Raw genomic sequence first — 16,409 nt, forward strand, 5'->3', positions numbered from 1 at the left:
GGGAAATCCAATTTTAAACCATAATGAGCTATCATCTCACACCTATTAGAATGGCTATTATCAAAAAGATGAAAGACAACAACTGTTGGTGAGGATGGTGGAAAGGGGACACTTGCACACTGTTTGTGGGAATGTTAATTTGTATAACTATTATGGAAAACAGTATGGAGATTACTCAAAAAATTAAAAATAGAACTACCATATGACCCAGCAATCACACTTGTGGATATACATCCTAAGATAATGAAATCAGTATGTGGAAGAGATATCTGCACCCCATGTTTATTCCAGCATTATTCACAATAGCTAAGACATTAAATTAGCCTAAGTATCCATTAACATATGAGTAAAGGAAATGAGTTATATATACACAATGGAATACTATTCAGCCTTAAAAAAGAAGGAAATCCTATCATTTGCAACAACATGGATGAATCTGAAAGATATTACATTAAGTGAAATAAACCAGGTACTGAAAGACAAATACCACATGATCTCACTTTATATAGAAAATTTAAAAGCCATAGTCATAGAAACAAGGTAGAATGGTGGTTACCATGGGCTGAAGGAGAGAGGTTGGACAATATTGGTCAAAGGATATAAAATTTCAGATAGATAGAAGGGATAATTTCAAGTGATCTATTTGTACACAATAACTATAGTTAATAACAGTTTATTATATTCTTAAAAACCAAAGGTGGGCACACTTAAGTGTTTTTACCACAAAAAAATAATAAATATGTAAGGTAATGCATATGTGCAATTTTTATTTGTCAATTGAAAACACAAATGAATTTAATTTAAAAAGAAAATGGATCGAGACCATCCTGGTCAACATGGTGAAACCCCATCTCTACTAAATATATAAAAAATTAGCCGAGCATGGTGGTGTGTGCCTGTAGTCCCAGCTACTCGGGAGGCGGAGGCAGGAGAATTGCTTGAACCCAGGAGGTGGAGGTTGCGATGAGCCGAGACTGCACCATTGCACTCCAGCCTGGGTAACAAGAGCGAAACTCCGTCTCAAAAAAAAAAAAAAGAAAAGAAAATGGCATTCAGGGGATCATAAGGATATGGGGAAGGGGAAGATGTTGGTCAAGTTTTGGTTAGAAAGGATGAATAATTCCTGGAGATCTATTGTACAGCATGGTGACTATAGTTAATAATAAAGTATATTTGAAAACTGCTAAGAGAAGATCTGAAATGTTCTCACCACACACACATACACACATATTAATATGTGAGGTGATGAATATATTAACTGGCTTAATTGTAGTAATCATTTCATAATGTATACACACATCAAAACATCACATTGCATTCCAAAAATATACACAATTTTATTTGTCAATTATTCCCCAATAAAGCTTGAAATATAGAAGAGAAAAGTATAAACATATATAATATTCCTAGGGAAAAAACTGCCTCACCAAAATGAGCTCTGTAATTATCAAATAATAAGAGATGAGTTTTCTCAAAAAAAAATTGAATGTCAAGTATAGTGATAATTCAATTGACAGAGATGAAAACAGACTAGCTGAAGCAAATAGGAGACTTATTGGAGGACATTATTGGAAAAGATCAATTGGTGGTAGAGAAAGGCTCCTCTCAAATATTTCTATTTCTCTCTCTCTCTCGTGTGTGTGTGTGTGTGTGTGTGTGTGTGTGTGTGTTTGAGAGACTGAAAGAGAGAGAGAAGAAGAGAGGCACCAGCAGGCAGGCAGGAAGATGAGAAAGAGGAAGACTGATAGACAGAGAGAGGATGTGTTGAAAAGCCAAAGCAATAACGACCTTTTACTTATGGAGCCAAAATATAACAGAAAATATAATAGAAATAAAATATATACTGTAAATATATCTGAAATATCTAAATGTATATAAATAACTTAAAATTAATATAAATGTGGGGTTTTGGGGTTTTTGTTGTTTTCTTTTTTTTTTTTTTTGAGACGTTGTCTCACTCTGTCACCCAAACTGGAGTGCAGTGCCATGATCTTGGCTCACTTCAACCTCTACCTCCCAGGTTCTAGTGTCTCCTGCCTCAGCCTCTCTATTAGCTGGGACTACAGGTGTGCACCACCGTGCCTAGCTAATTTTTGTATTTTTAATAAAGATGGTGTTTTACCATGTTGGCCAGGCTGGTCTCAAACTTCTAACCTCAGGTGATCTGCCTGTCTTGGCCTCCCAAAGTGCTGGGAATGCAGTTGTGAGTCACTGCACCTAGCCAATATAAATGTATTTTAGAATACAGCAGAAAGTAAGTGTCCACTCCAAACAACAAATAAATATTGGAACATAATTTAAAGGCTGATATGGTTTGCTGTGTCCCCACCCATATATCATATTGAATTGTAACTCCCACAATTCCTACATATAGTGGGAGGGACCCAGTGGGAGGTGAATGAATTATTGGGGCAGGTGTTTCCTGTGATGTTCTTGTGATAGTGAGTGAGTCTCATGAGATCTGATGGTTTTAAAAATGGTAATTGCTCTGCACAGCCTTTCTTTTCACCTCCCACTATCCATGTAAGATGTAAATTGCTCCACCTTGCCTTCTGCCATGATTGTGAGGTCACCCCAGTCACGTGGAACTGTGGGTCCAGTTAAACCTCTTTCTTTTGTAAATTGCCCAGTCTTCGGTATATCTTTATCAGCAGCGTGAAAATGGACTAATGCACGGGCCCACACCCATGAAATTTTCTAATCAATGGCTTCATTTTGGGAGGGCTGACAGCATTCACATATGTGAGAGTAACCAACCCACTCAGCTGTTTTAAATGAAGGGCACTTGCTATAATTAGAAACTAGCAAAACTCCACAAAATAATCAATTTGGTCAACAAATTAAATTTCATTTTCTGAATATTTTCCTTTACCATTATGCACTAACTTGTTTTTAGTTAACTGCCTCTTGGAGCTGAGAGGAGATTAATTCAGAGAGCTAATTTCAATCATGAAAATGACAGGAGATTTATGGTCTGTACACTTTGGATACTAAATCAGTTTTCTAAGGAATAGATGCAACATATGTAATGCACTTTGAAACAGGTATTTTCCAATCCAACACCTGGCTCTGAGGTTTCTGTTCTCCCAAATATAGTCCCTTGGTTTATCATGTCTGATTCCTTAAGGTACAGGTACCATCTGAGCTTTTATGTCCTACCTGTGGAGAGACCCATTTTGTTAGGCATGTAAGGAAGTATCTAGAGCACATTAGTTAAGGTCATGCTACAACCAATATTTTCCTCAAACGTTAATGGCTTAAATTTATTTCTTATTCTTGTAAAGTCCAGGATGTTATGCAAATTGTCATTCATGACCCATCCTCCTTTCATGTTTTGGCTTCTTAGTGCTTCATTAGTGCACTCCCCTAAATTCCATTGCATTCAGTTGGAAGACAGGATAAAAACAGAATGCACTGTTCACTAGGAATTTGCTTACAGGATAAAGTTGAAAGTGGCATATGTCATTTCCACCCATATTTTATCGGCCATAACTCAATCATATTTTGCAAATAACTGTCAGGTGGAAAGGCAAACTGGTTTGGTTAACAAAAGCAAGTCTGCTCAACGAGGAGAAACCAAAACTTTGCATAGCCATACAACTTTACTCTATAACCAAACTGCTATAACCTTCCTTTTGAAAACAAAGAACACACAAACTTCATTCATGTAACTACTTGCACAATAAGTAACCCAACTGGTCATTTTATTATGGCTATAAAAGAGAAAGGGACTACCTGGATGTAATTGAAAAAGCTGGGTGATACCGTTTGGATATTTGTTTCCACCAAAACTCATGTTAAAATGTGACCCCAATGTTGGAGGTAGGGCTTAGAGAGGTGTTGGGTCATGGGGGTGGATGCCTCATGGATGGCTTGATGCCTTACTTGCAGTAAAAAGTTCATAGGGCTGGGCATGGTGGCTCACGCCTGTAATCCCAGCACTTTGGGAGGCCAAGGCAGGTAGACCACGAGGTCAAGAGATCGAGACCATCCTGGTCAACATGGTGAAACTCCGTCTCTACTAAAAATACAAAAATTAGCTGGGCATGGTGGTGCATGCCTGTAGTCCCAGCTACTCAGGAGGCTGAGGCAGGAGAATTGCTTGAACCCAGGAAGCGGAGGTTGTGGTGAGCCGAGATTGCGCCATTGCACTCCAGCCTGGGTAACAAGAGCAAAACACTCTCTCAAAAAAAAAAAAAAAGAGTTCACAGGAGATCTGGTTATTTAAAGGGTATGGCACCTCCTCCCTCTCTCTCTTGCTCCCTCTCTTGTTGGCTCCCCCTGGCCTTCTGCCATGATTGTAAGCTTGCTGAGGACTCACCAGAAGCAGATGCTAGCACTACACTTCTTATGAAGCCTGCAGAACCACGATCCAAATAAACCTCTCTTCTACAGAAATTATCCAGTCAATATAGTCCTTAATAAAAATGCAAAACAGACTAACACATTGGGCATAAAAAATATTAATGGATCAGTATAATACTGTTTTAGTTGCATTGAGTTTTGAGCTGAAGAAGGCAGCTGTTCAGTATTTTTACAAACGTTTTGTCAAAGTTATGGTAATTAGCCATCCCTTTCAACCTTTCTAATTTGAAGCAATTGCTATGTTTTACAGAATACATTCTCCGAGAATGGTTAAATCATTATCTCCCTGGGATCTCTGGTCCCAAGTCTTTGAAAAAGGAGAAATCTTCCAGCTTTACACAAGTTAATTGCCAGTAACTGGTCTACACTAACATGGTTAGAAATGCAAAATGGGCATACCTGGGATCTCCTGACCATTCCATCTTAATCATGATTTTTATTACTTAACTGCCCCTGTGAATTCTGTGTTACTAAAGCTGAACTGCTACATCATTGATTTTATTTTATGAATTGTTAAATTTCCCTATTACCAATAAGGTTCCTTTTAGTTCAGTTAGCTAGGTTTTATTTGCCTCAATATGTTACATCTTCAGAATTGTTTGTTCTTTTTTCACAGAGGAAATGTCTTTTGAAAGTTTCAATGACTCCAAAGAGATTTCTTCCAACAATTTCTTGCCTCTTGTGGTAAGTATTTTTCAGAAAAAGATGAATATTCTAAGACCTTCTATCATATTCATATTTTTAACAATGTATATATTTTTCATAGTCTCTCATGTTGTTTGATTTTATTTATATTTTTACTCATCTTTCCAAAGACATATATATGTGCATACGCACATATATATATAGATATAAAAAATGCCTTTTCTATTTTACTATTCTATTTCTTTCTGCTTATCTTTTCTGCAGTTCTTTCAAAGTGATTAATTTAATATCATAGAAAGGCTATAATTTTTAAAACAAGAGTGTTTACTCTCCCAAATATGTCAAAATAATTATGCTTCACATGCAATGTTCATATTATATTCCCAACTTTGTTTTTAGGTGACAAGAAGATTATATTATTTTGTTATACTAGTGGCATGAAACTTTATGCATATATTTTCAACTAGATCTGATCTAGAAAGTGTTAATACATAACAAGATTATGGACATAAGAATTATTCTACTGAATAATTAAAACATTGTCTTAAAAGTTGACTGGAAATTCTCTCCCACATTCTGAATTTTCATTTCTCTATTCTTTATTCGTGAACCAAGTTTTGCATATAATGTAATATATTATAGAGGAATAAAAAAGAAGAAAGTAAAAATCACCCTATAAGGTTTTTTTATTTTTTAAGAATACATGCAAGGGTGTTGCAACATATGTAATGCACTTCAAATACTCTGGGTTGTCTGAGTTTTCAGCAACCAGAACTATATTGTGCATGGTCTATATGACAAATAGAAAGGTAATTTACAAAAGAAATGCTATGGATGACAGAAACCTTGGGGATCATGTAGCTAGAGCTTAAGTACATTACATAAATACCAATAGAAAAATACAGGTTTCAGGACCCCATTTCAGAGTACAGATAATACTAGGTGGAGAGTTGTTAGATGTTGGAAAATTGTGTTATTCTACCACTTCATTTGGTGATTGGGAAGCATTCTCTATGTTTGACATCTACTGATCTGGTAAATCAACTGCTTCATTTTGCAACCATAGAACAAAGAACTAGGAGATTATCTAGTTAATTTAGGATTATGTAACTAGATGAGCTTAGAGTCTCCTCTTTATCAACCACCAGTTCTGTGCTGTTTTCCCTGTTCAATTCAATTCATCCAATTCAATGGAAGAGCAATTACTGGCCAGTTTGGGGGTTGTATTGTTCCCATCTTGAATGACTAATTTTAGGTATATTAATGGAGATATTTTAGATACAGTTTTCTTAAATCTGGATATAATGAAAATTTCAGGAGTACTTGAATCTTTTAGAATTATGTTAATTTTTGATTGTTTGCATAAATCCATTTCCATCAGTGAAGTTTCCATAGCTTTGTTAAAGTTTCAAAGAGGATATGGTCCCCTAGAAACATTAAATTCTATTAATAAATCCTTATCTCCAGCTGATTTGTTTTACAAGACCATGTTAGAAGTAGAGCATAAATGCCAAAAGTTTTGGAATATGATATTTAAATTTACCCATCTTCCTCAAAGATGTAGGCTATTGAAGGTAATTCAGTTTATTGTCACAATTTAATCATTTCTTTGTTTGCTTTCCTATTTGCACATAAAAGTTATACAAAGCAAAACATACTGAATATTCCTTTTATGATTTTTATTCTCTACTTTTAACATTTCAGAAAAATGAAGAGTAAGAAAACAAGTCAAGGGAATAACACATCTGCATAATAACATCATTCACTTTGTTTTAGCATGCCTAGTATTTAGAGAGTAATTGCATTCTCTTGTCAGAGAATGAGACTCTCAAGTAAAAAAGAAAAGCTTTTCATCAGATGTCTTTATTCAGCATTATATTTTATATAGAAGAAGAATGCAAGGAATATATATATTGCTTTTGTAATAGGAAAAAACTTCAAAAGAAAACAAATATTTTTTATAAGAATAGATTTTTCTATTTCTAGATGTTAGAAGAGCAATTACGTTCCTTTGAGCAGCTGATGGAGGACATCATCAAAATGGAAGTACCTCTTTGTGAGAGAACAGTCAGCTTACCTTTATATTAATAGATATTACCTTTGGGATATATCTGTGAGAAAAGAAAAGCTATTTCAGTAAGTGGTGTATCTATTGTACTTCTCCACCTAAGTCAAAATACTCTGTCAGATGGCTTCTTTAGTTACATTACTTGTAATAAAAAAGATAAAAAAATTCACAAAATGCTCTTTTTTTCAAACCAAATTAAATCTCATTGGTATAAAGTAGTTCATATTATGTCATAATTCTGGCTTTTTGTATTGTCCTTTTGACTCTGCTGGAGATCTGACTAGATAAAAGCGTATACAGAAGCATATACTCTCCAATTGTTTAGACATTACATCATGATAATAGTGAGTCTAATAAGATAAAATGTTACTGACAGAGCCAAAAAAAAAAGAAATCAAATGAGCTGTTAAAACTTTCACAGCATAATTTAATACACGATTTTCTTCACTGACAAGTATTTTGGGAATAAAAATCTTTTATAATAAATTTAGTTATAAAATAAACTTGTAACACATTAGAGGCTCTACTAGATATTATCTTAGCAGAAATACCTTTTTTCACTAAGCTTCATGTATGTGAAACTACCTATGATGAAATATTTTATGTTGATTTCTATTATGACCACGAACAGTTGAAGAAAGTATGGCTTGACCCAAGTCAAACCTGTGAATTGCAGAGAATTTTTTCTGGCGATATCACTTTTACTATATGACATGCTTTCTTTTTATTCAGATGGTTACTCTTTCCCCATTTTCAATTATCCAACACTTTTCTATTATCTAGCTTGTTCTTCCTCCATGCAAACATAATTAGAGCTGATAACAGCTATTTGAACATGTTAACTCACTCTTTTTCTTTAGAGTTGGTGTAGTAGCTCAGCCAAGCATCAAACTTCTCTCTAATTGTAGAATAAAATTGTTTTTAATTAAAGTTAATTAAAGTAGGGAGACTCCAAATGACACTATATTTCCTGAAATGCAGAATAATTCTGAATGCAACTCTGGTAGCTTTTTGAGCGTCTTCAGTGGTAATAATAGGAGAGTGCAGAAACCGAAAAGATAGAATTGGGTCTTTTTGTCCATCTGTAAAGGTAAAGTTAGACAGCGGACTAATCTAGCTTTGTCTGCTGAAGGCTTGTTTAACAGAGGGCTTGGAATGTGAGTGAGCATGCCTGGAATACTAAAGCATTTCTAAGGGCTTATTTTTGTGTGACACCATTAAAAATAGTTAAATAATTAAACATATAACCATAACATATTCTTGTTTTCTAATGTGACAATGGTAATCCTCAAAAAATAAATCTACAAGTAAGTTTAATAAATAAATATATTTCCTTAAAAAGAGTGTATGCTTTTTATGTAATTATGAGTAAATAGTTATATGGCAAGATATCTCATGCAGGAGATATTCTTTTTTAATTGTAACTATTCATTGAAGATATAGAATTTCATAAATTGAGAGATAAAAGGAAAGGAGCTTGACAAATTGGTAAAGAATTTCAGATATGGCAAAAAAATAACTTGTTGCAGACCATGCAACAAAAAAAATCTATAGAATTTATTTCTGTTTAAATTTATTTACCTGAATGGAAAACTATACAGACAACCAGGTTTTAAAGGGCCAGGAATTTGGTGAGAAAAGTGAGGCAGGTGTAACACTGAGGTGAGCCTTACATTTCCTTTGAAGGAATCTTTCAGTTTCTAAATAGCACAAGGCCAAATGACCAAGAAGACAGCCATAAAGCATATAGAAACTTAAGCTAAGACTTTGGCCTTATCAGGATCTCTCAGGATCTCTAAAGATAAAACTTGTAGTTTAAGAAAGCAGGATGTCAAGAAACTAAATTACAAAGAAAAATGAAGAAGAATGAGAAGTCTGGCATTGTGTCATGTTTCTCCTTAAGATATTTGCTAAATTTTATCTGGTATAGGCAGCAAAACGGGGTAGTTGGCAGTTTCCCAGGATGGAAGAAGAAAAAAACTGGAGAAGGGACTCTAGTTAATATCACTGACTTCCTATTATTAATAGAAGCACAGAAGGTTATACTCTAAAAATATGGGTAATAAGAATTACATAAATTCTTAACAAAAATGTGAAACCAGCTCTGGTCAAACACAAGCCCATATTGGAAAAGCAGGTCTGATCCATATTTAAGGTACCTGAGAAGAAGCTAAAGGAAATCCTCCCTGAAAAAAGAAAATATGAGACAAAACATCAAATTATCTCTATAATTTTTCATGAGCAATATTCTACATTTGATCAAACTTATTAGGCATGTCAGGAGATAGAATCAAAAAACAGAAAACTAAAGAATAATGTAAGCATATCCAAAGGTGAATCTGAGTTGGAGTTATCTATCATAGATTTTAAAATAATAAAGAATAAAATGCTTAATAAAATTGTTGGCAAGATCAAGAATCTCAGTACGTAACAGGAATTTATAAATAATAACCAAATGTAAATTATAGAATTGAAAATTTTAACATTTAAATTAAAAGTTCAATAGATGCGTTTAACTACAAACTGCTACAGAGAGGATTTTTGAACTAAGGAGAGATTATTGTAAAATATACAGATTGAAGTACAAAAATAAAAGAGAATCTATAACATACAAAAGAGCATAGAAGACACGTGAGACACAATTTAATATCTGTAATTGCATTTGTATAGTAAGAGAAGAGAAATGTTAAAGAAGCAATATTTGAAAAGATAATAAGTGAGAAACTTTCACAGCCAATAGAAAGACATCAATCCACACAATCCAGAGCATTAACAAACACCAAGGAGGATTGGGGCAGGAGACAGGAAAATCTAAGAACATTAGAGCAAAATTGACCTTTTTTAAATGCTAAAAGAAAAGTTGTAAAAGTAGTCGGATAAATAAAAGACTATTTTCAAAGGAAAGATACTTTATTAGAAACTATGGAGGGCAGAAGACAATAGAATGACATTTTTTAAATACCCAAAGGAAATATGACAATCTGGACTTCTTTATTCAGCAAAAACATTCTTCAAAAAGGAAAATGAAATAGAGATGTTTTCAGACAAACAACAACTGAGAAAACTCAACAACAGCAAACCTGTGCAAACACACATATTAAAAGGAGTTCATTAGACAGAAGACTAATGATCCAAAGAGAAGCACAGAAATGAAAGAAGAAAAAAAAGAACAAGGAAAGAGTTAAATATGTGGGTAAATCAAAATAAAAATATCTTAAGTAATGATGACAATAATCTCTTGTGGGGTCAATAGATACAGAATTGAAAATGGTAACAGTAATAAGGTTTTAAATGATATGAAATCATTTAAAAATCTTTGCATTGTAAAGAATGTACTACATATTGATAACTAATAAAGATTATAAGTAAAGTCAATGGACCATTTCTCTCTGCCATAACAAGATACATAATAGAAGCAAAAGTATAATTTGTGAGATGAAATTAAAATTAAGACATTATTGTACACATTGCTTTTCTATACAATCTACTGATGAATTAATAATTCTAAATGATGAATGTTCTATACCAGAATTCTCTAATAGAAATAAAATTTGAGCCATAAAAGTAATTTTATTTTTCTAATGACCATATAAAAAGCAAGCAGATGAAAATAATCTTAATGGCATATTTTATTTAACCCAGTAGACCTTAAATATGATCATTGCAACATGTAATAAATACAAAATATTATTAATAAGATATTTTATACCTTTTTTGTAAAACTGTCTTCAAAATCTGGTATTCATTTTAGACTTACAGCACATTGCAGTTTGCAATAGCCACATTTCAAGTGCCAAATATCACGTGTGGCTAGTGGCTACCATCATGAACAGCAACAGTCTAAGTATTCATAGAGATGGCATCTATATGAATTTGATCTACTACTCTAATAAGCAGATTAATGATATATCAGATATTAAACTTTATAGTTTATTATTTTAACAAATAATTTTCTGTTTAGAATTTAGGTCCCCAGTAATTAAAATAATCTTAGTAGCTTCCTCCTGAAATACGAAGCCATTTAATGGTGTGGGTACTGAAAAGAAAAGGAATTTTTTTCTGGGAAATAATAACATCCAATTTTTCAAATCCAGTCTCATCTTACAAAAACCTCAAAGTCTAAATCACTGTTACAGTCCTTATTATTCATTCACTGTATAACCCATAGTTGAATATATATTAACTCTTTATATAAGCGGATTGACTTTTAATTCAAACCTGCTTGATAATGTAATTTGACCAAAAAGTTTACATGTTAAAATAAGATATAATCCTACAACAACTGACTAAAGCATAACATTACAAAAATTTATTTGTATTAAAAAGATAGGTTAATTAAAAAGCAACTCACCTGATTAAGGTAACTATTTTATCTTGGTATTAAAGGCAAATGAAAAACAAACTTTATAAAAATGGAAAGATCATGTACTGGCTAGTCTTGACCAGATTAGCACTTATTTCTAGAAGAACGCAGATTGTCTTCTACTATAATCTATTAATTACACCTTGGGGCCATAAACACAACCAATTTCTAGAAGAGGGATACAAATATATTGTTTACAGGAAAGAAAAATATTTTCTGACCAAAAGATTGTATATGACAATTAATTTCTGGATTGTAAAAATGTAACTCATGGAGGACAGGTACACTCACTGATATGGTGTGACTCTGTGTTCTCACCCAAATCTCATCTCAAATTGTAATCCCCGTGTGTCAAGGGAAGGACCTGGTGGGAGGTGACTGGATGATGGGTGCAGTTTACCCCATGCTGTTCTCATGATAGTGACTGAGTTCTCATGAAATATGATGGTTTTATAAGTGTTTGGCAGTTCCTCTTCCCTCTCTCTTTCATGCCACCCTGTGAAGAAGGTACTTGCTTCTCATTTGCCTTCTACCATGATTTTAAGTTTCCTGAGGCCTCCCCAGTCATGTGAAACTGAATCAGTTAAACCTCTTTCTTTATAAATTACCCAGTCTTGTGAATTTCTTTATATCACTGTGAGAACAAACTGATACACTCACCATTTTGCCTCCTCGGAGTTTTTGTTTGGCTTTTTGTTCTAGAGTAGGAGTGGTTTCTCTATCCATCAAGAAAGAATTCGACAGAGTTACATTAAATGTTCTCTTCAGAACAGTATGCCTTAAAAATGGACTGAGCTGTGGATATAAAAAAAAAAAGAATAGTACATTTTAATTGTATCATTCATAAACTTTGAAACATTATTTTATATTAATCAATAATGAACTCATTAACATAAACTATCTAACCAACACCATTTATGATATTTTAAATGTTTGGATTCCTAGGGCTAACATATATAAATATAATTTAAACTATGCCAAAGTAAAAAATAAAATAAAATATAAAAAGTTACAAGTCATGAATTTAATGCATGTTTAATATTCTTCTAAAAGTCATATATATTTGGTAGAGGCAAAAACCTTTGGTGAAACCTAAAATTTCTTTTCAAAAAAGAAATATGTATATTTTTACATGTATTAATATTGAATAATTTTTATTCCCAAAATAAATTTTGCTTCCAATGAAAGCAGATATTGACTTTCCAGATGTGTCTTCTCTCAGCATTGATCCTTTCAACATTTGTTAAATGCAGATTATCTGCCTATTTTCCTATGAACATGCAGTAATGAGATAAAGTCAATTTACATTCACCATTCAACGTGCCAAAACATCCAGAAAGAACAAAATTCGAAAGAACTTTTAAAACTATAACAAACAACAAACTCTAATTTCAATTGCTGTGAGGAATGTCCACAAAATTTCTTGCAAAAAGAAGCTGATTGAAGAATGAAATTAATGGAATAATCATTCAATCAATATTTTTTTGAGTGCTGCCTACATGATAGGTATTAGTCCTAACATAGCTGTATCAACGATCCTCTTTTTTTCATTCTACCCTCCACAAGAATGTCATATAATAGGATATATTAGAAAGTTGGAAATTGAGATGCATAGTTAGTAAGTACAATTTGAGAATACTGCATTCTTAGATTTATAGTTTTTCATTGCCTATCTTTATGTAATAGAGAGTTACAGGTTTAAAGTCAGCTTCATGTACAAAGATAACTCATATATCTCAGTAGAAATTTGGACTCAGACATTTTCAATGTCATGGCCTTGGAAATGTTACCTCCCCTTTATGAGCTTAGGTTTCCTCACTTTTCAAATGGAGTCAAAGCAATCTACTCTATATAGGTTTGGGGGTTATAATAATTGAGTTAAAATATGGAAAGTAGTCTTTTATCTTGAAAGGCAATATAGCTTAGTGGTTAAAACCCTGGACCTTTCATTGGTTGAAACTCCGCTCTTGTCACCTGCTTTCTGTGTGTTCTTAAGCAACTTACTCAACATCTCTGTTCTGTGGCTTTCTAGTTGTTGTTATTTTTCTTGAGACAGGGTCTTCTCACTTTATCGCCCTGGCTGGAAAGTACTGGCCCAATCTCAGCTCACTGCAGCCTCAGCCTCCCAGGCTCAAGTGATCTTCCCACCTCTGCCACCCAAGTAGCTGGAACTACAGATGTGCTCCACCGTACCCTACTAGGTGCATTGGTTTTTACATTTGGAAAGTGAAGATGCTAAAATAATACCTATCTTATGACATTTTTATGAGGATTAAATGAGTTAATAATGTACAAAGCATATCAAGCCTGGCATATCAAAACCATATGTGTCTATTATTATTATCATCCTCATCAACATCATCTTCTTGTGTAATGTCTCCCAATAGGGAAATATTTGCATCAACTTAGTTAAAAATAAACTTTCGTTCTTATAATGAGAGAAGTGGCAAACAGGACAGTTAGAATTTGCCCTCAGTCCAGCACTCTGTAAAGACATTAAAAGTTCATTGATGTAAAATATTTTAGCATATCATTAGGATAACATTGTTGTCCTGGTCAACATGGTGAAACTCCGTCTCTACTAAAAACACAAAAAATTAGCTGGGCATGGTGGCGCGTGCCTGTAATCCCAGCTACTCAGGAGGCTGAGGCAGGAAAATTGCCTGAACCCAGTAGGCAGAGGTTGCGGTGAGCCGAGATCGCGCCATTGCACTCCAGCCTGGGTAACAAGAGCAAAACTTCGTCTCAAAAAAAAAAAAAAAGGAAAATAACATTAATATGAAGATACATTGTGAAAAGTCATCAATATTTATTTATAATATTAACAAAAATACGTTTCAGAAAAATATATAAAATTGGAACTAAATAAAGTTTGTGGGGTAATCCCTAAATCATTAAAAAATCTAAAAGGAGCCTTTTGAATAACTATTGAACTAAAGAGAAATATGCATATAAATCCAATCACTTAGAAAAATAATACAAAAGGAAAAATCAACATTCATGGAACTACCCCCAAGCTTTAGTCATAATCCAAAATATTTCATGATTTATAGAAGGAAAACTGGGCAACTTCCATTATTCTCTCCTCCTTTTATTTATTCCATGAGTGAACATCAAGTGGATATTATATATCAGGCACCATACTAGGATCTAACAATAAAACTGCCAGCCAAAAATACATAATCCCAGGTCTCACAAAATCTATTACCAATAATGAGATAATCATAAAATAAATATAAAATAAAAAATTGATAAGAACTCCTAAGAAGAGATACATGGAGACAAAATAAGAAAAATGGACCAAGTAAAGGAGATCAGAGTCTTTATTAAGGAAGTGACAATTGAACAGAAATCTGAAGTAAAGATAGGACTTCATCAGGCAACAGTGGGGAAGAGGGTCAGGTGAGGCACTCCAGACTCAGAGATCAATACAGGCAAAAATCCTGTAGCATGTCTTATTAACTCAAAGAAAGCTAATAAGCATGGAGTGGCACGGAGCAAGGTAGGCATCATGAGGGATGGTGCCAAAGAGCTAGTAGGCCATGTTAAGGATTTCAGTGATGACAAATTAATGAAAGGCCATTAAAGTTTATTACAAAATTGGTAAGAGATTATTGCTTTTTTGGAAAATCACTTGTTATCGTATTTTATATTAATGTTTTTATTGTATAAATATTAACTATCCTATATGCACTTATCTAACTACTAAAATAATTGTGGAGCTGCCCACCCTGCTATAGCAGGCAGCATGTATGATTGCACAATGTCTGGACCCCACACTTACTCACACACCCTTTGCTGCTCCACACCTGACTCTTCCTTGGCAGGCATGGGATATAGGCCAGTAGTGTGAGCTGAGCACAGCTTGCCAGGCTGAGTGAGCAGAACCAGCCCAGTGGGTCTGAATAAAACTCAGGCAAAGGCACCACTGGCCAGAGGTTTCAGGCCAGAAAAGCAAGACCCCAAAGATCCTGCGACAATAGGATACCGATCTGCTGAAATTTTCAAAGAATTACTGCTTGACATAATAGGGACGTCAATGGACTAAAGGGAGGGTAAGAATGTGAATTCAGGCCTTCTGTTTCCTATCCCCAAACAACTTCTAAGAAAAAATGTTGACTTCAGGAAGTTAAAAGTTTGCCATTCTCTAGAAATGAAGAATTAGTGTGGTATCATTGAGAATAATATACTGGAGTCTGACTAGTATTGAGAGGTCTCAGGTTTCAGTCCTGGCACCATGCTTAGCACAAACTTAGAAGTAAGTATAGTCAACTTTGTTTCAGACATAGGAATCAGACCAAGAGGAGACACTAGGATGTCTGAATTTGGGAACCAGAGAAGCAGAAGAGAGGTGGAGGTATCAGGCTTTATGTAGAGCAGAGGAAAGAAATGAAATTCTTCCTATATTATTCCCTGTAGCTATTCGCTCTACACTCTTCCCCAAAGGCTCCTAGATCTGAAGGAGACTGGGACTGAAGATTGTTCTTAGAAAGGGTTAGAAAACTGAGATAGTACCACACATTATAAAGCAATATCAATATATAATATTTATGAATGAAATATGTAAATATATGCATTTAATGAAAAAGAAGCTTTCCTGGCTTAGAATAGGCATTTAATGTATCAGCTGGCATTTCAATCAACAGAAAAAGGGTTCAAAAGTTGCCAGTACTGGAATAATCAGTTTTGTATTTGTAAAAATGAATATATAGTATATGTTCACATTATGGGCCCATGCAAAGTTAAATGTTTAAATGTTAAAACAATCTGGAATATTAGAATATCGAAAAGAAAATAAAAATGAATATCATGCCTAGGATTTGTTTTAGGAATAGGTCCTGATTATATATAAAGAAGTATCAGAGATGATATTTATGTTGTTGTTTTATATAATAAGAAAGCCAGTAAAGTCTTTCAAAATTTCTAGAAAGAATTTCTGACAATGTTTTAGAAATTATTCCTAATATA

General features: G+C 33.8%; 1 protein-coding gene across 1 annotated transcript in view; it reads right to left on the bottom strand.

Moving 5' to 3' along the window:
• Positions 1-16,409, bottom strand: part of STPG2 (sperm tail PG-rich repeat containing 2) — a 1,129,165-nt gene that overhangs the window by 445,908 nt on the left and 666,848 nt on the right. The window contains exon 10 of the mRNA XM_064369406.1: positions 12,102-12,236. Within this exon, the coding sequence (XP_064225476.1) occupies positions 12,102-12,236 (135 nt within the window). The remainder of the gene's footprint in view (positions 1-12,101; positions 12,237-16,409) is intronic.

The sequence above is a fragment of the Aotus nancymaae genome, unplaced genomic scaffold (assembly GCF_030222135.1).
Source record: "Aotus nancymaae isolate 86718 unplaced genomic scaffold, 86718_ANA_hifiasm-v0.15.2.pri h1tg000006l, whole genome shotgun sequence".
Taxonomy (NCBI): Eukaryota; Metazoa; Chordata; class Mammalia; order Primates; family Aotidae; genus Aotus; species Aotus nancymaae.